This window comes from Coregonus lavaretus (assembly GCF_964263955.1).
Source record: "Coregonus lavaretus genome assembly, chromosome: 19".
Classification (NCBI taxonomy): Eukaryota; Metazoa; Chordata; class Actinopteri; order Salmoniformes; family Salmonidae; genus Coregonus; species Coregonus lavaretus.
In genome coordinates, this window is record NC_140006.1 from 15,131,266 (window position 1) to 15,159,057 (window position 27,792).

Genomic DNA, 27,792 nt, shown 5'->3' on the forward strand with positions numbered 1-27,792 from the left:
TATTCAATTTTCCAGATAACCTTGCAATACCATTAACTAGAGGATTACTATTTTCTACTACATCAACAGGAGTAATTACTTTCATAGTTTTGATGTCCTTTTTCCCCATTGTAACAACTCTTTTATATTCCTTTATTGTGAATTATTTTATTATTTTAGACTATGTAGAATAATGTCAGTGCTGGATTTCCAACTCAACTCTAATCAAACCAACTCATTCACAAAAAACTCCAATGTGCAATTCTTTAATTACATCAATTGATCAGTCTGTTGCCAAGTCCTTGTCAAATTGTCACAACATGAAATATGCTAGGCACACAAAATATCCTCTATGGGAAGGTACGTTTTGTAAACAGAACAGTACTGGCCTTAATTTGACTTGATCCGTTGCAGCACACCCTCTCGCGTGAGGCACTCGTCAGCACATCCTCTCTCTCTCTGTCTCCTCCTTATCATCTCTCATATGACAGGAGAACAAAGAACAGACAATAATTTAGTCTTTTATGCACTCACTGGGTTATTTCAACCATACAATACACTTTTGTTCACATTCGCGCTAAGAAATAAGCAAACAACTTAACTCAGGAATATTATAAATAGCTCAATAACATTTTATTTTAGTTATTTATTTTATTATTTTTATTTTTAATCTGTCAACATATCTCTTATTTATAAATTCAATAGATCTCAATCAAATAGTTTCATCGTTAAGCAACAGCCGATTTAACAAACAGAATACTTGATTTGTGTGTAAGTCTCCCCCTTCTTCTCTGTCTGCATGTCACAGCAGCTCAGTGCAGGCAGGGGAGTGGCATATTTGCTCTACGTAACTCTAAACTCATAAAATCCCACACATGCGCAGTTCATTCACCAATGCGATTTCAAAGTGAGAAGAGCTCCCAAGCTGTCACGCCCTGACTCTGGGGACTGGTATTTGTTGAGTCAGGGTGTGTATTTTCTGTGTGGTTATGTTCTATGTTGTATTTTCTATGTTTAGATCTAGATCGTGTAGATCTATGTTGGCCGGTGTGGTTCCCAATCAGAGGCAGCTGTAGATCGTTGTCTCTGATTGGGGACCAAACGTAGGTAGCCTATTGGCACTAGTGGGTTGTGGGATCTTGTTCCGTGTGATGTATGCTGTTTGTCTACCTTGGACTTCACGTTTCGTTTCATTTGTTGTTTTGTCGTGGTGTTTATTCAGTAATAATAAACATGTATGCATATCACGATGCGCCTTGGTCCGTCCCGTCTGTAAGCGAATGTGACACATGCAGCTCTCTCCAAGCTAAACAACAGAAAGTAGACAGACCAGCTGTCCCTCCATTATTTCCCCACACAAACAAACAGTAACACTTAACAGAACTCACAAACCAACACAAAACATAGAACACAAATCCTACTTCGAAGTTTCTTATCTTTACTTATCCTAATCTGCAGATTTATAGTTATTTTCTTATCCATTACAAAACATATCTATACACTCTTAAAATCCTCCCTGTAGGCTCCTAGTCTTTTAACAGTTATTAAACGTTCTCTTTTTATAGAGACTCATAAGATTTTAACTTTAACTTACATATTTCCTTACAAAAAACTAAAACCCCTGTTCTCATAGCCTTAGTCGACACACTGCAGAGACCTCCCCTTTTTTCCCACACGCTCAGGCTCTCTTCTACACACACACAATTCAAGAGGTTTGTATCCGTTCCTACGGACCTCTAAAGCATGCTACCGTCGTTCCTTATTTGTCATTATTCCTTCCTAAATTTCTGCTACCTCGAGTTTGCGGATATCCAATGAGAGGTTACATCGAACATATACCTCGTCAACTATAAGTCGAGCGGTAACTTGCAACCGAATGTATCTACCACAAACACCAATCCCCAGAACTGACCTAAAAATCAACCTAGTGAGTTTTCAGGATTTTCGGCCCATCCTAATGATCGCCTCGTTTGAGGGCTTGCCATAGATCAACGACGTCCTAATTTGTATACATTTTTCCTTGGCCTTATTCCTTCATTCTATTCTTTTTCAATTTTCCAAATATCCCTGTGTCCAGTATTATCAATTCCTATAGACACTCCCCCCTGTTTGCGTTGCTTTCAACGCAAACAAATTTAGAAATTTAGAACGGATTCTTATCACACAGCAAATAACAGCAAAGCGCACACATAAGTCCTTTGACGGTGCAGTCTTTCAATGCACACACACACAAAAGCACACGAACTGACCAGCGCCCAAAGTTTGTGAGAAAGCTCACCGTATCTGCATGCTTCTTGAGCGGGAGTCAGCTCGGCGCCCATGAATGGAAAGCTGAGAAAAGACGCAACACGGCCCAAATTCCTCGTCGCCATTAATGTAGTGTCGAGAACGATGCTGAGATGCTGTGATGACAAGAAATCCGCTGACACTGTCCTCGATTATAATAGTTTTATTACATCTTTACTTTCAGCGTCAATTTACAGATTTCTGCAGACATCTGGAGAACAACCGACCCAATCTTTTAATATGTTGTTACTCCCCGTCCTTTGTCCCAACCAAGGTATTTATCATCTGTAACATGATATGGGTGGTTTCCCCTACAGACCAATCCCAGGACGCCACATAACAGACTTCCTCTGTTTTAGGGTGCCCCTATAGTAATGCTCTCCAGATGCTTCCTCAAGCTGAGTCAACTTCCTCTAACACCATTTGCAAACGTCAGCAAAGTCAAAAATTGTTTAGACACTACACTAGCTATACATTTAGTTATAGGCCATGCTGACCGAGATGCATGTTGGCCATTTTGGAGTGAAGTGCATGATTGCCAAAATCAACCTACGCTTCTATTGGCGTGGGATTGTCAAGGATGTGGACAGCTGGGCAAGTGAAATAACCTTTTGTCTATCAATCACATTCTATTATATCTGAAATTATTATGATTTCAATGAACGTCATATCAGAGAGAACACAATGTTTCAATTTGTGACCTTGTGCTTAAAGGTCAGTACCTGTCTAGCCTGACAGAAGTTTCAGAGGGTGAAGACTGTGGCGCAGGAGTTGAAGCCCATCAGTTGTTTCACCATGGCACATGATCGGTAAGTGTCACAATTCAAATTTTGCTCTGATAAGTTGTTTTGTATTGGTTGCTTTATTTGACCACAGCAGAGTTCAATATTATAGAATGTGTGTCATTATCCTTCCAAATATGAAAATCTGCATACTGTATGACACCGATACTGGTAAGAACAAAGTAATCTTCTCTCTAACACTTTAAATGTTAGGGTTGGACATCATCGGATCCTTCATGAAATCCAGGAATGGCAACAGCTGGTGTCTGATGACAACCGATTACTTTACCAAGTGGGTGGAGGCAATACTCATTAACGTCAGTAAAGGAAGAGAACATGCTTAACTCTAAATTCCCTTCTGTAACCCATTTAAAAAGGGTGCTTGGAACCAACAATTGATTTTCCTTTTGTATGATACCCATCAAGGACAAGACTGGTGAGGCCACCTCTAAGGCGATGATGGACATCTTCAACACCCACGGTTCTCCTGAGGTCATCTTGAGTGACCGAGGTCATGAACTCTGGAACAAGGTATGGATATTATAGGTTATATTCTGTCACCAATGGTTTGTTGTAGGTTTTTTATTTAATTATTAATCAGACATTTCAATATCTTCCATTGTCAATAGATATCCCTTTCCTACCCCCTCCTCCAGGTTTAGATCAACGGACCAACCAGACCCTCAAGTCTGCCATGGGCAAGTCCCTTGATGGGTACCAGGAATGGTGGGAGGACAACCTGAAGGTAATTCTCTTAGCACACAACAGCAGCATCCAGTCCTCCAGAGTACTCACCCTATCGCCTGCTTTACGGACGGGAGCTGCAGCTGTTTACTGAGGTAAACAATGCAATTGTATATACAATTATTGCATATACTGTGGTATTTCAAATTTGTGATTGACTTAGTGTTGTTGTTTGTCTATTGCTATTTTTGTATAACGTACTTTGAGATCACTGAAACTCCACCTGATGTGGTAGAAGTTGTCGAACCAGATCAGAATGCCTTCAAGGACCACCTTCAGGCACGGGCTAAGAAGGATCTGGAGGTTTTTGACCAGGTAAAAATTATTGTCCGCTGTTAATTTATTTTCTAGCCCTCCAAGAGATATGTAAGAGATGTATTTGTAATAATATAAGATATAATTGCATTTATTTCTATTACCAATCAAGGTGAGACTGAACATGGACAAAGCGCAGGAGAAACAGAAGGAGAGCTACCGGAGGAGAATCAAGAAGGGGACCAAGTGCTTCGACATCCGGGCGAATTACTTGGTTTGGAAGCAGGACGAAAGGAAGGTGAGACCTGGGAAACCGTTCTTTCGCTCCAAATCTGACATGATTTGGAAAGCCACACACCTGTCTATATAAGGTCCCCTGGTTGATAGTCCGTGTCAGAGCAAAAACCAAGCCGTGAGGTCGAAGGAATTGTCAGTAGAGCGCCAAGACAGGATTGTGTCGAGGCACAGATCTGGGGAAGGGTATCTAAACATTTCTGCAGCATTGAAGGTCCCCAAGAACACAGTGGCCTCCATCATTCTTAAATGGATGAAGTTTGGAACCACCAAGACTCTTCCTAGAGCTGGCCGCCCAGCCAAACTGAGCAATCGGGGGAGAAGGGCCTTGGTCAGGGAGGTGACCAAGAACCCGATGGTCACTCTGACAGAGCTCTACAGTTGAAGTCGGAAGTTTACATACACTTAGGTTGGAGTCATTAAAACTCGTTTTTCAACCACTCCACACATTTCTTGTTAACAAACTATAGTTTTGGCAAGTCGGTTAGGACATCTACTTTGTACATGACACAAGTAATTTTTCCAACAATTGTTTACAGACAGATTATTTCACTTATAATTCACTGTATCACACTGTTTACATACACTAAGTTGACTGTGCCTTTAAACAGCTTGGAAAATTCCAGAAAATGAAGCTTCCAATTTCGTGGTATCCAATTGGTAGTCTTTGTCCCATCGCTGCAACCCCTGTACGGACACGGGAGAGGCGAAGGTCGAGAGTCGTGCGTCCTCCAAAGCACAACCCAACCGAGCCGCACTGCTTCTTGACACAGTGCCCGCTTAACCCGGAAGCCAGCTGCACCAATGTGTCGGAGGAAACACCGTTCACCTGGCGACTGAGTCAGCGTGCACTGCGCCCGGCCCGCCACAGGGGTCGCTAGAACGTGGCAGGTAGCTTAGTGGTTAAGAGCTTTGTGCCAGTAACCGAAAGGTTGTTGGTTCTAATCCCCGAGCCGACTAGGTGAAAAATCTGTCGATGTGCCCTTGAGCAAGGCACTTAACCCTAATTGCTCCTGTAAGTCGCTCTGGATAAGAGCGTCTACTACAATGTAAATTTAATAATTATTTTGATGGAAAACCGAATTTTGCTTCTTAGCCTATGTCGTTAAAAATTATATCGATATTACTTCTTAATTCGCTCGATAACGTTATGGAAAATGGGATGATTTGATAAATGTGGCAACTCCTCTCCTGCTGCGATTTTTTTTTTTAAGATTGTTTCCTGGCATTGTGGGCGGGTTTTCAGGGGACATTCGGGTAAAAATTGTAGCGTAGCTAGACCTGGCAACCTTGTCTACAAGTCAGTGGAGGGTGGAAAAGAAGAAAGTTAAAGTACCTGAATGGATATTTGGGGATAAGTAGGCCTACGCCGTTTTGGGTGGTCGAAAGCTTCTTTTTCAGTGTGGATAGATATAGTGAACATGTTTGGAAATAATTGATTATTGAAGTAAAGAGAGAAAAAAATACATATGCGCCAGGGTGAGGTTTCATGGTTCCGAAACAAAAGTCGGGAAGAGGCTATGTTCGCACTCGGTTTTCACTCCAGACCGAAGCTGCAGGGAAGTTTAGAGAGGACCCCTGGCCTGATCGGGCCTATTGTTATATTCACACAGGCCACGTAGCAACGTGGTTCGAAGAGTTGAATCCTCAGTCCCAACAATTTGGCAGAAATTAGCCGACCCTCATCCCAACGAGATGGGAACGAGACGATGAGAGGACACGTGTGGGTTTAAGCTTCGTGAGAAATTTCGCCGAAGGTTGGTGTTCAATTCAATATGCATGATCCATTCATCCAGGGCTTCCCGTTTCGAAAATAAATGGAGGAAAATATTGGCGGACTGGAAACGGATCATCCATTTGTGCCCGATAGTGACGGGAGATTCTCGTCCCATTGTTTGCTAACCCTCATAATGGAGGATACATTTCTGCTACGTCGGATAAAATTGGCATTTATAACTTTTATATATCGTAGTTGAATCTTCGATAAACATGTTTTGTGTTTACTAGTTTATTGCTAATTTAGTAACATGTTATTGTTTCATTCAGTCTTTTGTGGTTACACTTAATGAAGATCCCTGTTCCAAACCGACTGGTAATGAAATGAGGCATGCCACTATTTGTTACGAATATAGTTAACTACGGTGTATCTGATTTAGTTTGTGGCTAAATTACATGTTTGTAACGTTGTTGCACTTGCAACATTGTAACAACGTAGGGTATGTCACCATTGTAACAAGTTATTAACAAGGACTGCAGATATGCATGTTACAAATGTATCATAGAGACTAAAGTGAAACAGTATGTCAACAGTAGGTTACTACAGCAGCACAAATTATGGCGATTGTTAAACTTTAACTTCGTAAACTACACAATTACTGAGTTTTAAATGTTTTAAGTTAAAAGTTATGTTAGGCCTATGCTATCAAAGTGGTCCTGTAAAATGATCAGAATCTAATGAAGTTACAACAACCAACTTTGATTAATCTGTATTTGTTTATCTGATGCCTATTTTTCTCATGCAGTTAGCTTTTGCTAGGGCTATTGTAGAGTTCCCAGGGCCAAGGCTATTGTCCCAGTTGCCTGTGGCTCTCAAAATAAACAGGCCCACAAGTCGGAGGCCCATAGATGAGGCATAGTGGTGACTGAGGCAAGACTTTGGACAGTGGTAACCTCAAACCCATGCTTGGATATGGTCACAGAACAGTTAGTGTTGGCAAGTGAAGGGTCAACTGTCTTGCCCCTCTTGTAACAATATCGTAATAAGACTGCTTTGTCCAGTCCATAAACCAAATGTTGATTTGGCCACACCCCATCTTTTACATTGTACACACACCTGCTCCACTTCATAGCACATAGGAAGATTGTCACTGCAGTTAGAAGTAGGTGGGTGGAGGTTGAAATGGTGTGTGTGGCCCTTTCTCATACTCACACTCTACCACTGTACTGGGCATGTTTATTTTCACAGTTGCCGTCTTTTTGCTTCAAATACTGTTACATACCGCTTTGCCACAATGAGAGTTGTTTGGAATCTGCCACTCCCTCAAACAGTTGGTGAAAGTTTGGATTTCATGAAATGTAGAAAACGTTGATTTGTCCAATGGCTTTGAATTGTATTTCTGTGTGGGCATGTAGTTAGGGGTATATCACCTCTGTTTATATTTACCAAGCAACTATTAAAGCATTAAGCTTTGGAAGAGAGGAAGGAAATGGTTGTGTCATTTGGCAGGCATGTGTGCTGTTATGTTAGGCTAGTTAATTGTAGAGTCATGGGAACAGAGAGATGTGTACTCAGAGAAGGCAAAGGCATCTGTGATGCTCACTGTGGGGCAACGAGACATGCATGATAGTTTATACACTGTCAGACAAGCCCTGCCTTCGGCGTTGACTTGTCTGACTGGGTCATCATCTTAAATCCCGGACTACACGGCCAGATTTCTAAAAGTGACTGAGGTTGAGTTGGATATATCATTTGACTTTCATTCCTGGTAGCTACTCAAGGGGCTGGAGTGGGTACTGGACTTGCTTGTGTATGAATTTTCAACAAGCACAGGCAGATTAATCTGACAGATGCCAGCATACTTGGTAGATGTTTGCATATTTTCCCTATCTATATTATATGGATTAGCCTTGCCAGAAGATACTGACCCTACCGTTACGCTTGTTTACACTGAGCTGCAATGGGGTTGGAAGGCAATCATGGTTATGTAACCATGGCTAGGTCTTTTTTATTTACAGTGAGGGAAAAAAGTATTTGATCCCCTGCTGATTTTGTACGTTTGCCCTCTGACAAAGAAATGATCAGTCTATAATTTTAATGGTAGGTTTATTTGAACAGTGAGAGACAGAATAACAACAGAAAAATCCAGAAAAACGCATGTCATAAATGTTATAAATTGATTTGCATTTTAATGAGGGAAATAAGTATTTGACCCCCTCTCGCTTCTGTGGACAGGTGTCTTTTATACAGGTAACGAGATGAGATTAGGAGCACACTCTTAAAGGGAGTTAAGAGTTACCTGTATAAAAAACACCTGTCCACAGAAGCAATCAATCAATCAGATTCCAAACTCTCCACCATGGCCAAGACCAAAGAGTTCTCCAAGGATGTCAGGGACAAGATTGTAGACCTACACAAGGCTGGAATGGGCTACAAGACCATCGCCAAGCAGCTTGGTGAGAAGGTGACAACAGTTGGTGCGATTATTCGCAAATGGAAGAAACACAAACGACCTGTCAATCTCCCTCGGCCTGGGGCTCCATGCAAGATCTCACCTCGTGGAGTTGCAATGATCATGAGAACGGTGAGGAATCAGCCCAGATCTACACAGGAGGATCTTGTCAATGATCTCAAGGCAGCTGGGACCATAGTCACCAAGAAAACAATTGGTAACACACTACGCCGTGAAGGACTGAAATCCTGCAGCGCCCGCAAGGTCCCGAGTGGCGCAGTGGTCTAAGGCACTGCATCGCAGTGCTAGCTGTGCCACTAGAGATCCTGGTTCAAGTCCAGGCTCTGTCGCAGCCGGCCGCGACCGGGAGACCCATGGGCGGCGCACAATTGGTCCAGCGTCGTCCAAGGTAGGGGAGGGTTTGGCCGGCAGGGATGTGGGTTCGTTTCCCACGGGGGGCCAGTATGAAAAAAACTAACATGTATGCATTCACTAAACTGTAAGTCGCTCTGGATAAGAGCGTCTGCTAAATGACTAAAATGTAAATGTAAAATGTCCCCCTGCTCAAGAAAGCACATTTACAGGGCCGTCTGAAGTTTGCCAATGAACATCTGAATGATTCAGAGGAGAACTGGGTGAAAGTGTTGTGGTCAGATGAGACCAAAATCGAGCTCTTTGGCATCAACTCAACTCGCCGTGATTGGAGGAGGAGGAATGCTGCTTATGACCCCAAGAACACCATCCCCACCGTCAAACACGGAGGTGGAAACATTATGCTTTGGGGGTGTTTTTCTGCTAAGGGGACATGACAACTTCACCGCATCAAAGGGACGATGGACGGGGCCATGTACCGTCAAATCTTGGGTGAGAACCTCCTTCCCTCAGCCAGGGCATTGAAAATGGGTCGTGGATGGGTAATCCAGCATGACAATGACCCAAAACACACGGCCAAGGCAACAAAGGAGTGGCTCAAGAAGAAGCACATTAAGGTCCTGGAGTGGCCTAGCCAGTCTCCAGACCTTAATCCCATAGAAAATCTGTGGAGGGAGCTGAAGGTTCGAGTTGCCAAACGTCAGCCTCGAAACCTTAATGACTTGGAGAAGATCCCTCCTGAGATGTGTGCAAACCTGGTGGCCAACTACAAGAAACGTCTGACCTCTGTGATTGCCAACAAGGGTTTTGCCACCAAGTACTAAGTCATATTATGCAGAGGGGTAAAATACTTATTTCCCTCATTAAAATGCAAATCAATTTTTTAACATTTTTGACATGCGTTTTTCTGGATTTGTTTGTTGTAATTCTGTCTCTCACTGTTCAAATAAACCTACCATTAAAATTATAGACTGATCATGTCTTTGTCAGTGGGCAAATGTACCAAATCAGCAGGGGATCAAATACTTTTTTCCCTCACTGTACAATGGGGGAAAAAAGTATTTAGTCAGCCACCAATTGTGCAAGTTCTCCCACTTAAAAAGATGAGAGGCCTGTAATTTTCATCATAGGTACACGTCAACTATGACAGACAAATTGAGGAAAAAAAATCCAGAAAATCACATTGTAGGATTTTTAATGAATTTATTTGCAAATTATGGTGGAAAATAAGTATTTGGTCACCTACAAACAAGCAAGATTTCTGGCTCTCACAGACCTGTAACTTCTTCTTTAAGAGGCTCCTCTGTCCTCCACTCGTTACCTGTATTAATGGCACCTGTTTGAACTTGTTATCAGTATAAAAGACACCTGTCCACAACCTCAAACAGTCACACTCCTACTCCACTATGGCCAAGACCAAAGAGCTGTCAAAGGACACCAGAAACAAAATTGTAGACCTGCACCAGGCTGGGAAGACTGAATCTGCAATAGGTAAGCAGCTTGGTTTGAAGAAATCAACTGTGGGAGCAATTATTAGGAAATGGAAGACATACAAGACCACTGATAATCTCCCTCGATCTGGGGCTCCACGCAAGATCTCACCCCGTGGGGTCAAAATGATCACAAGAACGGTGAGCAAAAATCCCAGAACCACACGGGGGGACCTATTGAATGACCTGCAGAGAGCTGGGACCAAAGTAACAAAGCCTACCATCAGTAACACACTAAGCCGCCAGGGACTCAAATCCTGCAGTGCCAGACGTGTCCCCCTGCTTAAGCCAGTACATGTCCAGGCCCGTCTGAAGTTTGCTAGAGTGCATTTGGATTATCCAGAAGAGGATTGGGAGAATGTCATATGGTCAGATGAAACCAAAATATAACTTTTTGGTAAAAACTCAACTCGTCGTGTTTGGAGGACAAAGAATGCTGAGTTGCATCCAAAGAACACCATACCTACTGTGAAGCATGGGGGTGGAAACATCATGCTTTGGGGCTGTTTTTATGCAAAGGGACCAGGACGACTGATCAGTGTAAAGGAAAGAATGAATGGGGCCATGTATTGTTAGATTTTGAGTGAAAACCTCCTTCCATCAGCAAGGGCATTGAAGATGAAACGTGGCTGGGTCTTTCAGCATGACAATGATCCCAAACACACCGCCCGGGCAACGAAGGAGTGGCTTCGTAAGAAGCATTTCAAGGTCCTGGAGTGGCCTAGCCAGTCTCCAGATCTCAACCCCATAGAAAATCTTTGGAGGGAGTTGAAAGTCCGTGTTGCCCAGCGACAGCCCCAAAACATCACTGCTCTAGAGGAGATCTGCATGGAGGAATGGGACAAAATACCAGCAACAGTGTGTGAAAACCTTGTGAAGACTTACAGGAAACGTTTGACCTGTGTCATTGCCAACAAAGGGTATATAACAAAGTATTGAGAAACTTTTGTTATTGACCAAATACTTATATACCATAATTTGCAAATAAATTCATTAAAAATCCTACAATGTGATTTTCTGGAATTTCTTTTCTCATTTTGTCTGTCATAGTTGACGTGTACCTATGATGAAAATTACAGGCCTCTCTCATCTTTTTAAGTGGGAGAACTTGCACAATTGGTGGCTGACTAAATACTTTTTTCCCCACTGTATATATACACTACCAGTCAAAAGTTTGGACACAACTACTCATTCAAGGGTTTTTCTTAATTTTTTACATTGTAGAATAATAGTGAAGCCATTCAAACTATGAAATAACACATATGGAATCATGTAGTAACCAAAAAAGTTTTAAAAAATCAAAATATATTTCAGATTTTTCAAATAGCCACCCTTTGCCTTGATGACAGTTTTGTACACTCTTGGCATTCTCTCAACCAGCTTCACCTGGAATGCTTTTCCAACAGTCTTGAAGGAGTTCCCACATATGCTGAGCACTTGTTGGCTGCTTTTCCTTCACTCTGCCGTCCGACTCATCCCAAACCATCTCAATTGGGTTGAGGTTGGGTGATTGTGGAGGCCAGGTCATCTGATGCAGCACTCCATCACTCTCCTTCTTGGTCAAATAGCCCTTACACAGCCTGGAGGTGTGTTGGGTCATTGTCCTGTTGAAAAACAAATGATAGTCCCACTAAGCCCAAATCAGATGGGATGGTGTATCGCTGCAGAATGCTGTGGTAGCCATGCTGGTTAAGTGTGCCTTGAATACTAAATAAATCACAGACAGTGTCACCAGCAAAGCACCCCCACATCATAACACCTCCCCCTCCATGCTTTACGGTGGGAAATACACATGCAGAGATCATCTGTTCACCCACACCACGTCTCACAAAGACACGGCAGTTGGAACCAAAAATCTCACATTTGGACTCCAGACCAAAGGACAAATTTCCACGGTCTAATGTCCATTGCTCGTGTTTCTTGGCCCAAGCAAGTCTCTTCTTATTGGTGTCCTTTAGTAGTAGTTTCTTTGCAGCAATTTGACCATGAAGGCCTGATTCACACAGTCTCCTCTGAACAGTTGATGTTGATGTCTGTTACTTGAACTCTGTGAAGCATTTATTTGGGCTGCAATTTCTGAGGCTGGTAACTCTAATGAACTCATCCTCTGCAGCAGAGGTAACTCTGGGTCTTCCATTCCTGTGGCGGTCCTCACGAGAGCCAGTTTCATCATAGCGCTTGATGGTTTTTGCGACTGCACTTAAAGAAACTTTCAAAGTTCTTGAAATGTTCTGTATTGACTGACCTTCATGTCTTAAAGTAATGATGGACTGTTTTTTCTCTTTGCTTATTTGATCTGTTCTTGCCATAATATGGACTTGGTCTTTTACCAAATAGGGCTATCTTCTGTATACCCCCCCCTAGCTTGTCACAACACAACTGATTGGCTCAAACGCATTAAGAAGGAAAGAAATTCCACAAATGAACTTTTAACAAGGCACACCTGTTAATTGAAATGCAATCCAGGTGACTACCTCATGAAGCTGGTTGAGATAATGCCAAGAGTGTGCAAAGCTGTCATCAAGGCAAAGGGTGGCTACTTTGAAGAATCTCAAATATAAAATATATTTTCATTTGTTTAACACTTTTTGTTTGGTTACTAAATGATTCCATATGTATTATTTCAATAGTTTTGATGTCTTCACTATTATTCTACAATGTAGAAAATAGTACAAATAAAGAAAAACCCTTGACTGAGTAGGTGTGTCCAAACTTTTGACTGGTACTGTGTGTGTGTGTGTGTGTATATATATATATATATATATATATATATATATATATATATATATATATAATCTACCTGCAGTGAAACCGGCAACATTTACATTACATTCAGTCATCTAGCAGACACCTCAACCCATCCCACCTGTCTCTGCTGGCCACCCTCTTTGGATTTTTACACACCATATATCTTTCAACTATGATGTGATGTTTAACATACAATTTGAATCTATCGAATAGAATCCACAGATTGCGAGTTGAAGATGATTACTAATACTCTTAGTAAAAGTATTTAACTGACCAGGTCTCTCCAAATCTCCCAACAATGCTATTTCTAGGGTCAATTTTAGATTAATGTTATGCTTTTTTAGCCATTCCTTTTTTAGCCATTTCGCTGAACCGGAGACCAGAAACAGGCTATACCAGAACAAATAGTCTATTGTTTCTTTATCCTCACAACAAAATATACAGAGCTGCGATGATTGTATGCCCCAAATTTTTAATTTTCTGTTGGTGGCAAGAATTCTGTACAATCATTTTAGCTGAAAAGCACGAAGTCTTGAATCTTGTCGTTTTATATACCAACTCATACACTCTGTGCCATGAAATCGGTACATAAAACATCTCTTCCCAGCTATTTTGCAATCTGTATGGCACAGCTGTCAACATCCTGGTCCTCAAATTAAACTGGTATACCTTCCTATTTATGCTATTTTTGTTCCTCCGCCAGTTTTGATCCTTTATATTGGGCAGACAGACCAGTTCCCTACCTCCTCCCGCTGCTACCTGCCTTCTCCATTTTTGGGGTAATGCTGTAATCAATTGGTTGTAATCTTGGATTGAGCAGACCTTCCCATAAAATTCCGATAGCTCCATGAAAGACATAATTCTACCATTCCAATTTACAATATCATTTATATCACTCAGCACATTTGAGTTCAACTATAATATTTGTTGTAATAGTTGTTCTATCTTTTCTGGGGATGAAATTGTAACCAGCACTGCAATGCTTGTTTGAAAAAGAGCGATACTTTGAACAAGGTTTCATTTTCAATTAATCGAAAATGAGACATGGCAATCTACACAAAAGCAAAAAGGCAATTTTTAAACAAGGAATGAGCCTTTCTTAGTAATCTACTTGAGAACCATTTTGAATTAAAGTAAAACTTTTGTATAAGTGAAGCTTTTAGAGACGTTTAGTGCTTTTATATTTAATAATCTCAGCCCAACCAGTTCATATTCATTGGCATACATGGACACCTTTGTTTTTAAGCCTTGGATTTCTAATCCTCTGTTGTTATTTGATCTGATTTTAATAGCTAGCATTTCGATGGCAATATCGAATAGATATGGTGACAGCGGGCACCCTTTAACTCCTCTTGACAGTTCCAAACTCTCTGAGAAGTAGTCACTATTTACTATTTTACACCTAGGATTGCAATACATTTATTTTACCCATTGAATAAGAGACTCGCCGAAATATATATATATAGTATTTTTGCATCACAACATTGAAGAGGCCTCCAGTTTTTTTTAATAGATAGACTGGGTCTTTATATTTGACATCTGGGTCTTGTTTCAATAATGGTGAAATCAGAGCTTCCTGCTGGCTAGGTCTTTATGATATGATGATGTGGCTAAGTGAGGTTGGCGTGAGTGAGGAGTCACCACTATCGCACAGTTCATTGACCTGGTTACATGACATATAGGGTGGAATAAGAAAAGGGAATTCTGTCTCTCCAGCAGACCACACCTTGATGGATCAGATGTTCATCATAATCATATCCCCAGTATCAAGTAGACAGCCTGTGTGGGGGATCTGTTTTTGGGAGATCAAGTCCAGAGCATGGGAATATGAACAAGCCAAGCAAGCCACAATGAGCATGTGGGTTCTCTCTGCTCTGCCTTATGTAGCAGAAATTTTTTGAAATGTAGGAGGAGTAGGCTATACATTTTGCTCCATGTGCACCACACCCTCCCAAGGCTGCACAGCACATCCACATTGACTGATTTATAGATTGTTTCGTATCAGCATGTGATGGGAGCTGAAGTTCAGCAAATGCTCTAGGGCTCTTAGGTTTTTATTGGTGGGTACAAAGGATATGAGTTTATAGCATAGACAGTGGGGCACTTCCCAAGTCGATGCTTAAATAAACTTGTGCATGCAAACAGACATACAGTTGAGAATAGAATGGCAGTTTAAGGGAGTTAGTTGTTCAACGTAATGCCCTGCATGCATGGCCATGACTGACTATTGCCCCATATGTGACAAATCAAACTGTCCAATTTAACATGGTAAGCCAATACAGTTAACATAGTGCCCATATCAATTAAGCATGTGACAAGACAGTCTTTTTCTCAGGGTAGGAGAGGGTGGCGTACGGTCCGTTTTCCATGGAAACTGTCAACCTCCAATCCCCTTCATCTGAACACCCTCTTTTCATCACCATGGCAGCGGAGAGGCCCTGTTACCCAGGGGGCCAAGGGAGACCCAAGAGGGAATGTGAGATGGGGAAAGAGAGGGAGAGGGCAAACAAGTTTGTGAAAACACAGTAATCCAATATGGTCTGTAGAACTACTTGAGGGCCAACCTTACCTGAGATCTAAAAGCTTGTATTCACCCCTAGAGCTAACACGTTTTAGCTCAATTGGCTAACGTCATCTTCAGTTGCACAGACAGTCAGGGTCAAATACCCACAAACACTTTCAGGCTATGCTCAAACACTACACCCCAAACCCCAGTACTCCATTCTGCCACCTCTGGTCTCTTGGCTCACCCACCCCTACGGGAGGGCAGCTCCCACTCAGCCCAGTCAAAGCTCCTCTCTGTCCTGGCACCCCAATGGTGGAACCAGCTTCCCCCTGAAGCTAGAACAGCAGAGTCCCTTCCCATCTTCTGAAAACATCTGAAACGCTACCTCTTCCAAGAGTATGTTAAATAATCCCACAGATTATCCCACAACCACCCCCACTAGCATTGGTTTTGCTGATAGCAACTTTGAGGAAAAATGTACTTGCTATGACTGAGAGATGTGGTTGTCCCACCTAGCTATCTTAAGATCAATGCACTAACTGTAAGTTGCTCTGGAGAAGAGCATCTGCTAAATGACTAAAATGTAAATGTAAAATTAAATCGGGTTGGATTTAAACACCAGATTAGGGATAGGAGTTTGATTTTGTCACCAATTCTACCCCTTCTCTCCTCTATTTCAGGGCCTGTCCACTTCAACCCCCCCACCCCCCCACCCCCCACCCCACCCCCATCCTACTCATAATCCTATCTTTTCACCCCCCCCCCCTCCTGTCTAGTCTATCTTCTCTTCTTCCTCCCCTCCCCTCCTTTTTCTAGTCCATTGTTTCCCTGATTCCGTCTTTGTCTGGTGGGCTCTTCTCCCTCTCCCTGTCCTCCGGCCTCCAAGATAGATTCCCTCAGGAGTAAGGTTGAGCTGCTGAAGCTGCCCCTGGCCCTATCCACCAAGTCCATCTCTGAGCGCAAGAGCCAGCTGGGCAGAGTCAGGGAACGAGGCACGGGGGGAAGAGGGGCCTGTCAACCCCGTCCACCGACCCGAGATATGGACAACGAGTCACAGTACTCGGGCTACTCCTACAAGTCGTCCCACTCCCGCAGTTCCCGCAAGCACAGGTACCAGAGGGTTGGTCAGACATGCACAAAAAAACACACACAAGCGTGCAAGTACACTTTAAACAATCGTTCCACGCATGTTTTAGTGAAACACTAGGCTCAAATGCATGTGTAATACACACACACACACACATTGATCCATTAGTCAATGGGCACATTGATGAGCAATCACACACACGTGGAAAACACATGTACCCCCAGGCCTCGGTTACGCAACGACAAAGGCTTAACACGCTAACATATAACTGTGTGGTTGTCCTTTCTTTTATCCAGGGATCGGAGGGACAGACATCGCTCCAAGAGCAGAGACGGCAGCAGCCGTGGGGACAAGTCTGTCACCATCCAGGCCCCTGGGGAGCCACTACTAGATGCAGAGTCGACCCGCGGTGATGACAGGGTTAGAATCACAACCTTCTCCTCTTCAACCCCTCTAGATCTCCATATTTCTTTCTCAGAATCTTTATCTCATAATTGCGACAACGGTTTTTCCTGACCATGTGACCTAACCAGGATCAGGTTATGTGGTCAGAAAAACGTCAGGTCCAGTTATAATCTTCCCTACCCATCCAAATCGCAACCTCTCTATCCTTTTATATCTCTATAAAGCCCCCCTCCAATCTCTCCTCCACGATTACTCTATGTCCTGTCTCTGTCCCTGTCTGCAGGATGACAACTGGGGCGAGAACACCACCGTGGTCACAGGCACATCAGAACACAGCGTGTCCAACGAGGACCTGACGCGCGTCTCCAAGGAGCTGGAGGAATCGTCTCCCCTGGAATGCAAGCGCTTCCTGGGGCCTGTGCTGGGTGGCTGCCTAGGCCTGTTTGCTCTGGTCACCCCCCTGGCCTTCCTGGTCCTCCCCCAACTGCTGTGGCGTGAGGCCCTGGAGCCCTGCGGCACGCCCTGCGAGGGTCTCTACGTCTCCCTGGCCTTCAAGCTCCTGGTGCTCCTCATCTCCTCCTGGGCGCTGTTCCTGCGCCCGCCGCACGCCACCCTGCCCCGCTTCTTCATCTTCCGCTGCCTGCTCATGGTGCTGGTGTTCCTGTTCGTGGCGTCCTACTGGCTGTTCTACGGCGTGCGCGTGCTGGAGCCCCGGGAGAGGGACTATAGAGGCATTGTGGAGTATGCTGCATCGCTGGTGGATGCGCTGCTCTTCATCCAGTACCTGGCCCTGGTGCTGCTGGAGGTCAGACACCTGCAGCCTGCCTTCTGCCTCAAGGTGGTGCGCGCGACAGACGGGGCTAGTCGCTTCTACAACGTTGGACACCTCAGGTGAGTGTGTGTATGTGTTTGTCTCTGTGTGTCTGTGTACGTACAGTGCCTTGCAAAAGTATTCATCCCTGTAATTTAAATGGATTTTTATTTGGATTTCATGTAATGGACATACACAAAATAGGCCAAATTGGTGAAGTGAAATGAAAAAAATAACTAAACTTATAACTTAATTCTAAAGAATAAGTAACGGAAAAGTGGTGCGTGCATATGTATTCACCCCCTTTGCTATGAAGCCCCTAAATAAGATCTGGTGCAACCAATTACCTTCAGAAGTCACATAATTAGTTAAATAAAGTTCACCTGTGTACAATCTGTCACATGATCTGTCACATGATCTCAGTATATATACACCTGTTCTAAAAGGCCCCTGAGTCTGCAACACCACTAAGCAAGGGGCACCACCAAGCAAGCAGCACCATGAAGACCAAGGAGCTCTCCAAACAGGTCAGGGACAAAGTTGTGGAGAAGTACAGATCAGGGTTGGGTTATAAAAAAATATCAGAAACTTTGAACATCCCACGGAGCACCATTTTAAATCCATTATTAAGAAATGGAAAGAATATGGCACCACAACAAACCTGCCAAGAGAGGGCCGCCAACCAAAACTCACGGACCAGGCAAGGAGGCCATTAATCAGAGAGGCAACAAAGAGACCAAAGATAACCCTGAAGGAGCTGCAAAGCTCCACAGCGGAGATTATAGTATCTGTCCATAGGACCACTTTAAGCCGTACACTCCACAGAGGTGGGCTTTACGGAACAGTGGCCAGAAAAAAGCCATTGCTTAAAGAAAAAAATAAGCAAACATGTTTGGTGTTCGCCAAAAGGCATGTGGGAGACTCCCCAAACATATGGAAGAAGGTACTCTGGTCAGATGAGACTAAAATTGAGCTTTTTGGCCATCAAGGAAAACGCTATGTCTGGCGCAAACCCAACACCTCTCATCACCCCGAGAACACCATCCCCACAGTGAAGCATGGTGGTGGCAGCATCATGCTGTGGGGATGTTTTTCATCGGCAGGGACTGGGAAACTGGTCAGAATTGAAGGAATTATGGATGGTGCTAAACACAGGGAAATTCTTGAGGGAAACCTGTTTGTTTTCCAGAGATTTGAGACTGGGACGGAGGTTCACCTTCCAGCAGGACAATGACCCTAAGCATACTGCTAAAGCAACACTCAAGTGGTTTAAGGGGAAACATTGAAATGTATTGGAATGGCCTAGTCAAAGCCCAGACCTCAATCCATTTGAGAATCTGTGGTATGACTTAAAAATTGTTGTACACCAGCGGAACCCATCCAACTTGAAGGAGCTGGAGCAGTTTTGCCTTGAAGAATGGGCAAAAATCCCAGTGGCTAGATGTGCCAAGCTTATAGAGACATACCCCAAGAGACTTGCAGCTGTAATTGCTGCAAAAGGTGGCTCTACAAAGTATTGACTTTGTGCTCAAGTTTTCTGTTTTTTTGTATTATTTCTTGTTTGTTTCACAATAAAAAATATTTTGCGTCTTCAAAGTGGTAGGCATGTTGTGTAAATCAAATGATTCAAACCCCCCAAAAATCCATTTTAATTCCAGGATATAAGGCAACAAAATAGGAAAAATGCCAAGGGGGGTGAATACTTTCACAAGCCACTGTACATTGTGCTGTTCACATAACCTCATTGTGATGTTGATAGTAATGAAGATTATGATTGTGTGTTCCAGTATTCAGAGGGCAGCAGTGTGGGTGCTGGATCAGTACTACAGTGACTTCCCAGTCTACAACCCTGCCCTGCTCAACCTGCCCAAGTCCATCCTCTCCAAGAAGATGTCTGGATTCAAAGTCTACTCACTGGACGGTATACAGCATTCTACACCCCCTCTATCTCTCTACCTTACAGTATCTTTCCATTCATCTGACCAGCCAGCCATCCATCAATCCACCCATCCAGTCATTCGTCCTCCCCTCCCTCCCTCCCTCCCTCCCTCCCTCCCTCCCTCCCTCCCGCCCTCCCTCCCATCCATCCCTACAGCCCTCCCTCCCATCCATCCCTACAGCCCTCCCTCCCATCCCTACAGCCCTCCCTCCCATCCCTACAGCCCTCCCTCCCATCCCTACAGCCCTCCCTCCCATCCATCCCTCCCGCCCTCCCATCCATCCCTCCCGCCCTCCCATCCATCCCTCCCGCCCTCCCATCATGACCTCCCATCCTCCCCTCCCTCCCATCCGTCCTCCCCTCCCTCCCATCCGTCCTCCCCCCCATCCGTCCTCCCCCCCATCCGTCCTCCCCTCCCTCCCATCCATCCTCCCTCCCTCACTCCCATCCATCCTCCCCCCCTCACTCCCATCCATCCTCCCCTCCCTCCCTCCCATCCATCCATCCTCTCCCTCCCATCCATCCATCCTCCCATCCATCCTTCCATCCATCCTCCCCTCCCTCCCATCCTCCCCTCCCTCCCCTCCCCTCCTCCATCCCATCCATCCCTCCCCTCCATCCCATCCATCCTCCCCTGCCTCCCTCCCATCCATCCCTGCCTCCCTCCCTCCCTCCCATCTATCCTACCTCCCCCCATCCATCCCCCCCTCCCCCCATCATCCCTCCCCTCCCTCCCATCTATCCATCCATCCTCCCCCCTCTCATCCTCCCTCCCCACCCTCTCATCCTCTCTCCCCCCATCACTCCATCACCCTCCCTCCCTCTCATCCATCCATCCCTCCCTCCCCCATCACTCCATCACCCACCCTCCCTCCCTCCCTCTCCCTCCCTCCCTCCCTCCCTCCCTCCCTCCCTCCCTCCCTCCCTCCCTCCCTCCCATCCATCCCTCCCTCCCATCCATCCATCCCTCCCATCCATCCATCCATCCATCCATCCATCCATCCCTCCCATCCATCCACTGACTGATATATTGATCCACAGAGAACAGCACCAATAACTCCACCAGTCAGTCCCGGGCCATGATCGCTGCTGCGGCCCGCAGGAGGGACAACTCCCACAACGAGTACTACTACGAGGAGGCCGAGATGGACCGCAGGTGCCGCAAGCGCAAGGCCAGGTAAGACCGACAACATCCTGTCCCCTATACATTTCAGTAATATGCTTTTAAAGTGATTAGGGAAAGAAGAATCCTGTTGATGTCCCTGTTCTGTTTATGTCTCCAGTGAGTCTTGTTGCTATGTATGTTGCTAGAGGATAACCAGTCCCTTTCATAGTGTGTTTCAGGCACAGTTATGATGACTGATGCCACTTCTCATTGAGAGCTGTTGCTGATAATAATAACACTGATCATAATGATTATTGTTGTGTTGTCCAGGTTGGTAGTAGCGGTGGAAGAGGCCTTCACCCACATCAAGCGTCTCCAGGATGATGACCCCGCAGCCTCGTCCCACAAACATCCCCGTGAGGTGATGGACCCCCGGGAGGCGGCTCAGGCCATCTTCGCCCCCATGGCCAGGGCCATGCAGAAGTACCTGAGGACCACGCGCCAGCAGCCCTACCACAGCATGGAGAGCATCCTCACACACCTGCAGTTCTGCATCACCCACAACATGACCCCCAAGGTGAGCAGAATTTATCATGTTATCTTTATCATGTATCCCTTCAAATAGAAGGGATACATTGTGTGACTCTGGGTAAAATGTTACAACAGCTTTTGGGATAAATAGTAGGGCTGGGACGATACCAGTATTGCGATTTATTTTTTCCATGACAAAAATGAAAACACAAAGCAGACCAAACTGTTTGGTCATTTTAAAAACCTGCTATATGTAAAATATTGTCTGCTACAGCTTGGGAAAAAAAATACATGTGACTGGATGACAGCATCATTATATTTGTTTCCAAAATTAGGGCTGTTTTCCTAAAGAAGTAAAATCCGTTTTGTTTCCTTGCCACGATACTAGTGTATCGCTATACTGGTATCCTCCTGGCCCTAATAAATAGCATGCATTTGATCAGATCTAGAATTCAAATTCGAACTTGTACTTAACTACTCATCCTCTCTGTACCCATTCACAGGTCTTCCTCATTCAGGTTGATTTTGAAAGGCTGTATTTTATTTTGTCTTTCCAGGCATTCCTGGAGCGTTACGTGAGCCCGGGCCCTACCATGCAGTACCAGCGTGAGCATGGTAGGGGGCGCCAGTGGACTCTAGTGAGCGAGGAGCCGGTAACCTCTGCCCTGCGTCAGGGTCTGGTCTTCTCCCTGCGCCGCCTCGACTTCTCCCTCGTCGTCACAGTGCAGCCCCTCCCCTTCCTGCGTATCGGTGAGGAGTTTATTGACCCCAAGAGCCACAAGTTTGTGATGAGGCTGCAGTCGGAGACCTCTGTGTAAAGGGGGTCAGTGGAGGACCCTGATTCTACTGGGATATGCAGGGCGCTAGATCATCATGTAATCTCCTATCGAACCATTGTCGTGGATGTTAACAGAATGTGATAAAGCTACGATCTTCCAAAGACAGAAGATGGATGCCTTGACCATTACTTATGACACTGTAAAATTCCCTTTAAAAAAAAAGAAAAAGGTGTTTATTGTTGCCTGTAGGTCAACTGTCTCCATCTGTTTGCGAAGGAACTACATTCCTGAGCTTGTTGTAACTGAGACTCTGTATGTTGTAGAGTCATATATTCTGTTGTTGTAGAGTCATATATTCCTTGTATATGTGGCTCTTATTTCATTTTACACTGGCCATAAGTTATCATGATTTTGGTAACATTGAATGAGAAAATAATTCCTGCCTTGGGACAGCATTCTTACAATGTTACTCAGACTGACTTTCCTCAATAACCTGTAGTGCCATGAAGCTGTTTTGAATGGACTTGTCTTGTCTTTATCCTGTGTCCACTGTCCTCCATCCATCTCCCTCTGACCAGGGACATGTGATTGTATCCTCACTGCAAGTCCTCTGCAGTCATAGCAAATCACCAGATTGTGCCACATTGTAAAACATTAAAACAAGCACAGTAACAGCCTTACCCATGTGTGATCTACGAAATGCTGGCCAGTGATCTTTAGCAAAGAACCACTTCTCTGACCACTAAACCTCTCGGTTCTAACCAAGATGTGCTGTAACTGGCAGCCTGATGTTGCAGTTTGGTGCAGTTCATCTTCTGAGCCACAAAATGACTGCCAGTCATTTTTATTCAAGCAGTTAGAACTTTAATACCATACATTTCTGTGAGAACAACCAATGAAAGTTCAGAACTGGTTTGACATAATTGATGATAAAGTCATCTGGATGACAGAATGCTAATGATTGTCATTCCAGTTTTTTATGCATGCTAGAATTTTGGGTTTAAATATATTTTATGAGGTTGTTTGTTTTCTATATATTTTTTACTATGCCTAAGTTATAATTCAATTCAAAAAATGTTTTTACTTTTGGAAAAGAGGTGGGGTGTACAAAGATTTGAATGTTTCTTTATTGATAATATTAGCTTGTATAGTGTGCAAGATGTTTTTACTTCCTGTCACTGCTTTTCTCACATACACAAAGTTGTGATTGTATGAAGCCCTGTCTTTCATTCGCTGGTCCTGTTAGCAAAAATAATACTGTAAGCCTACTGATGAGAAGATGATTAAAGACATAAATTGAATCTGAGTCATAATTCAGAGAAAGATATAGAATTGAAAAGTAATTCCAATTGAGTTTAAACTTCCCTTTCTTACCTAAAACACGCTTCCCACTCATTCCCTTCGGAGTCCTTTTAAGGCTTTTTGTTTTCCATAGCACCCCATTATTCAGTTATATAGGACCCTCTAGTGACATGCCAACACCCTCACACTGAGGAGTAATTTCATTTTTAGCCATGTGTATGTATATCATACTGTTTAAGTTTCTGATCACCATATTATTTAATATTTACATCACAAGTTTGTCAAAAAGGGAATCACACTAACAAATAGCCTTACACAGTATCAATACTTATGAATTACAATATGCCACAGAATTAGGTATCCAGGAACAGTGTAATGTCCTCGGCAGTAGAATTATGCATCAAATGTGTACATGTTTGTGTTTCCATCTTCTCTTTCTCACATACTGTAGTTGACACGTATCTCTATGGGTGAGGAGAGGACAAGCGTGTGGTTTTTAGATGAAAACTGACACTTCAGTATGAGCACATAACTTCCTGCTACAGCTCTCTGGACTTTCTGTTCAGAGGCGTCAGAAACCCACGGACAGCCATCGAAATAACACGAAGTACTCCAACTGTCCATCTACTCTCTCTCATTTTGCGGCTCCTACAAAGATGTTTCGGGATTCTCTGATCTTGGTCACTCTATTCTTGAACTTCAGCCTTGCTGGTGCGAATCCTGTTTTATTTTCCTGTTCAGCACTGGACAGGGACATTTATACTCTGTATACTTTGACAGTTACTCCTGATCCTCAACTGAATTGCCTAGTAATACAGCACTCTATGCAATATATTATTGATCTTTCTCTTTAACTACAATGTCCTTAATGTGATAAGTGAATAATGAAGTATTTGCAGTATTACAATATGAGCAGATAAAAACAGTAGGCTTGTGGTTGACGTAATTTATTTTTACATTAGATTTATCTATGATGGATGGCGATGATGAAATGTGCTTCCATAATGTGTACAGAGGCCCAAGTGCCGGAGGTGAAGCTGTGTTACGTCCTGGATGGGATTCTCTTGTCCTACGGCATCGTTCTCACCTTCTTGTACTTCAGACTGAGGGTAAGGTTTTATAAACGTCCTATAACACATAAAACATCACAACATACACAAAACGTGACCAAAGGTATGTGGACGCCTCGTCGAACATCTTATTCCAAAATCATGGGCATTAATATGGAGTTGGTCCCCCCTTTGCTGATATAACAGCCTCCACTCTTTTGGGAAGGCTTTCCACTAGATGTTAGAACATTGCTGCAGGGACTTGCTTCCATTCAGCCACAAGCATTACTGAGGTTGGGCACAGAATTTGGGCGATTAGGCCTGGCTCACAGTCGGCGTTCCAATTCATCGCAAAGGTGTTCGATGGGGTTAAGGTCAGGGCTCTGTGCAGGCAAGTCAAGTTCTTCCACTGATCTCAAACTATTTCTGTATGGACCTCCCTTTGTGCAGGGGGGCATTGTCATGCTGAAACAGGAAAAGGCCTTCCCCAAACTGTTGCCACAAAGTTGGAAGCACAGAATCGTGTATGCTGTAGCGTTAAGATTTCCCTTCACTGGAACTAAGGGGCCAAGCCCGAACCATGAAAAACAGCCCCAGACCATTATTCCTCCTTCACCAAACTTTACAGTTGGCACTATGCATTGGGGCAGGTAGTGTTCTCCTGGCATCCGCCAAACCCAGATTTGTCCGTCGGACTGCCAGATGGTGAAGCGTAATTCATCACTCCAATGAACGAGTTTCCACTGCTCCAGAGTCCAATGGCGGCAAGCTTTACACCACTGCAGCCAACGCTTGGCATTGTGCATGGTTGTGATAGGCTTGTGTGCGGCTGCTCGGCCATGGAAACACATTTCATGAAGCTCCCGACAAACAGTTATTGTGCTGACTCAGTAGTGAGTGTTGCAACCGAGGACATAATTTTTACGTGCTTCAGCACTCGGCGGTTCTGTTCTGTGAGCTTGTTTGGCCTACCACTTCGCGGCTGAGCCGTTGTTGCTCCTAGACGTTTCCACTTCACAATAAATGCACTTACAGTTTACGGGGGCAGCTCTAGCAGGGCAGAAATCTGACGAACTGACTTGTTGTAAAGGTGGCATCCTATGACAGTGCCGCATTTAAAGTCACTGAGCTCGTCAGTAAGGCCATTCTACGGCCAATATTTGTTCATGGAGATTGCATGGCTGTGTGCTCGATTTTAACGGGTGTGGCTGAAATGGCCGAATCCACATACTTTTGTGTGTATATAGTGTATGATACATCAGGGTGTGCAGTGCACACATATCTCCATGACCATTTAGTTACGACATTCATACTTTAAAACTGTCTTTATATTTCAACAATAATGGCACATTCAAAACATCCAATATAACTTCCTCACACCAATTGAAGACTAGCTCCCACATAAATAGAATACATTTCACATTCACACAGCTGTTTAGTTAAAATTATATTTATCATGTTCCTCAGATGACTCCAATCTACAGAAACACTGATGGATATCCACAGGGCACTGGCGGATATTCACAGGTAAAATAACAATTTTGTGCCCGTGTTTAAGAGGGAGAGAAAGAAAAAGCAAGAGAGAATGTAAATGTGTATTGAGCATGTAGAAATGACGCAATACTCTCAATATTCAACTCTGAATGATTTTCTAATTTAGCTGGCGAAATTATTATCCTGCTTATCCTTCATGAATTCAAGTCCTATACTGTCTTACCATGTCATCTCAAGACCCACAGTTCTGCTTTTCCTCCCCCAGCAACTGTCATAATTTCCTGTTAACAAGAACTGACCACCAAGCCTGTTACTTATAAACACAGTTTCCATTACTGTCAGACTAAAACACAACCCCATATCCTGTTACACAGAAATAACTGTGTAGATAGATTGTGATAAAAATCAAATCAAATTACAGTAAAAGCTAAGAGTAGCATAAGCCTTATATGTTGGCATCACTCTGTCTGCAGTCTTTACACCAATTCCTGCCTTTGCAGTTAAAAATAAGTAGAGGAGAAAATGAGAAGTAGGGAAGGAGAAATGCATATCGATGCCCTTTAGTTCTGTCTGCGTCTGCTAAACAACTCATTTATGTGAACTGTTGGGAAATCATGTTAAAATAAATTGTGTGTGCGTGTGCCTTCAGCAGATAACAGTTCTCATAATTTCCATTTTACAGAAAGGAGAGGGACTTTACGCAGTAAGATCAATTTTCTTATTCTTATTATGACATATCATTAATGAAACAAACAACATTGCAGTTTTCAGGATTTCAAGTTGTTTTCAAGACCCTCACTCTTCTTCCTCTCACAGGGTTTGACCCATAAAGGTCAGGACACTTATGAGACCATCAAAGTGCAGAAGACAGCTGTGCTGGTGTGATAGAGGAAGAACAGTAAAGCGAGTTGTGGTAAACAACAAACCCTGTCTAACATGGCATTTAAATTAGTTTAAATCTACATGACTGCTTTCCAAAACATCAGGCTTCGGTTGGGCCAGTAGTGTTGGTGGCTGTTGACTGTAGGGCAGTGTTCAAAATGCATTTTTATTATTCTGTATACCAGCCTTTCACTTCATAAAATGAACGATCAATTCTCCTGTCATTTAAAACTGTGATTAAATGATTCGACAACAACTTTAAATCATGGTTCCATGTTTTCTATTAAAGTTTAGTCAACATTGTATGCTAATGATACTACCATAGGCTAACAAACAGTGCATTTTATTTCTACATATTTTATATAATTGATATGAAATATTTATCTTAACACATTTTCAGCATGTTTATTAGGATGGGTGTTCTACTTCTGTGTTAACGTTGGAAGGACCCAACACAAGCTCAACAACCTGACTGCACAGAGTCCGACTGACTTCCTGTCTTTACTCATAAAATGCTCATAAAGGTTTTGCATCTGTGTGATTCAATATAGGCTATGTAAATTCATATGTGGTTTCATTCTATAAATATTTTTTTCATGCATGTGAGATTATCTGTCAAAGGTATCCTTGCTTTTGTTTAGCTCCAGAAAGACCACTAGATGGTGGTGTCTCCTAGTCTACATATTTCTCAAGCAACACCATTATTTATTCCCTGCCTGTGACTGTTATCAGCACCTCACAACCCCGAGCTGCACATTCCACTCCCCATCCCCCACACCCTTA

The 27,792-nt window shown here is 43.6% G+C and overlaps 2 protein-coding genes across 2 annotated transcripts; both read left to right on the top strand.

Moving 5' to 3' along the window:
- The first annotated feature begins 6,014 nt into the window (after positions 1-6,014).
- LOC311146158 (vang-like protein 2) lies at positions 6,015-24,157 on the top strand. Its single transcript, XM_084182645.1, has 8 exons — positions 6,015-6,097; positions 16,306-16,735; positions 17,009-17,132; positions 17,401-18,008; positions 19,716-19,849; positions 20,909-21,044; positions 21,303-21,549; positions 22,061-24,157. Exons 2-8 carry the CDS (start codon positions 16,665-16,667, stop codon positions 22,319-22,321), a joined length of 1,581 nt encoding a protein of 526 aa, XP_084038771.1. The 5' UTR covers positions 6,015-6,097; positions 16,306-16,664; the 3' UTR covers positions 22,322-24,157.
- Positions 24,157-27,626, top strand: LOC311146160 (high affinity immunoglobulin epsilon receptor subunit gamma-like). The gene is made up of 5 exons (XM_084182648.1): positions 24,157-24,295; positions 24,599-24,693; positions 26,101-26,160; positions 26,810-26,830; positions 26,944-27,626. Exons 1-5 carry the CDS (start codon positions 24,241-24,243, stop codon positions 27,010-27,012), a joined length of 300 nt encoding a protein of 99 aa, XP_084038774.1. The 5' UTR covers positions 24,157-24,240; the 3' UTR covers positions 27,013-27,626.
- Positions 27,627-27,792: the final 166 nt, after the last annotated feature.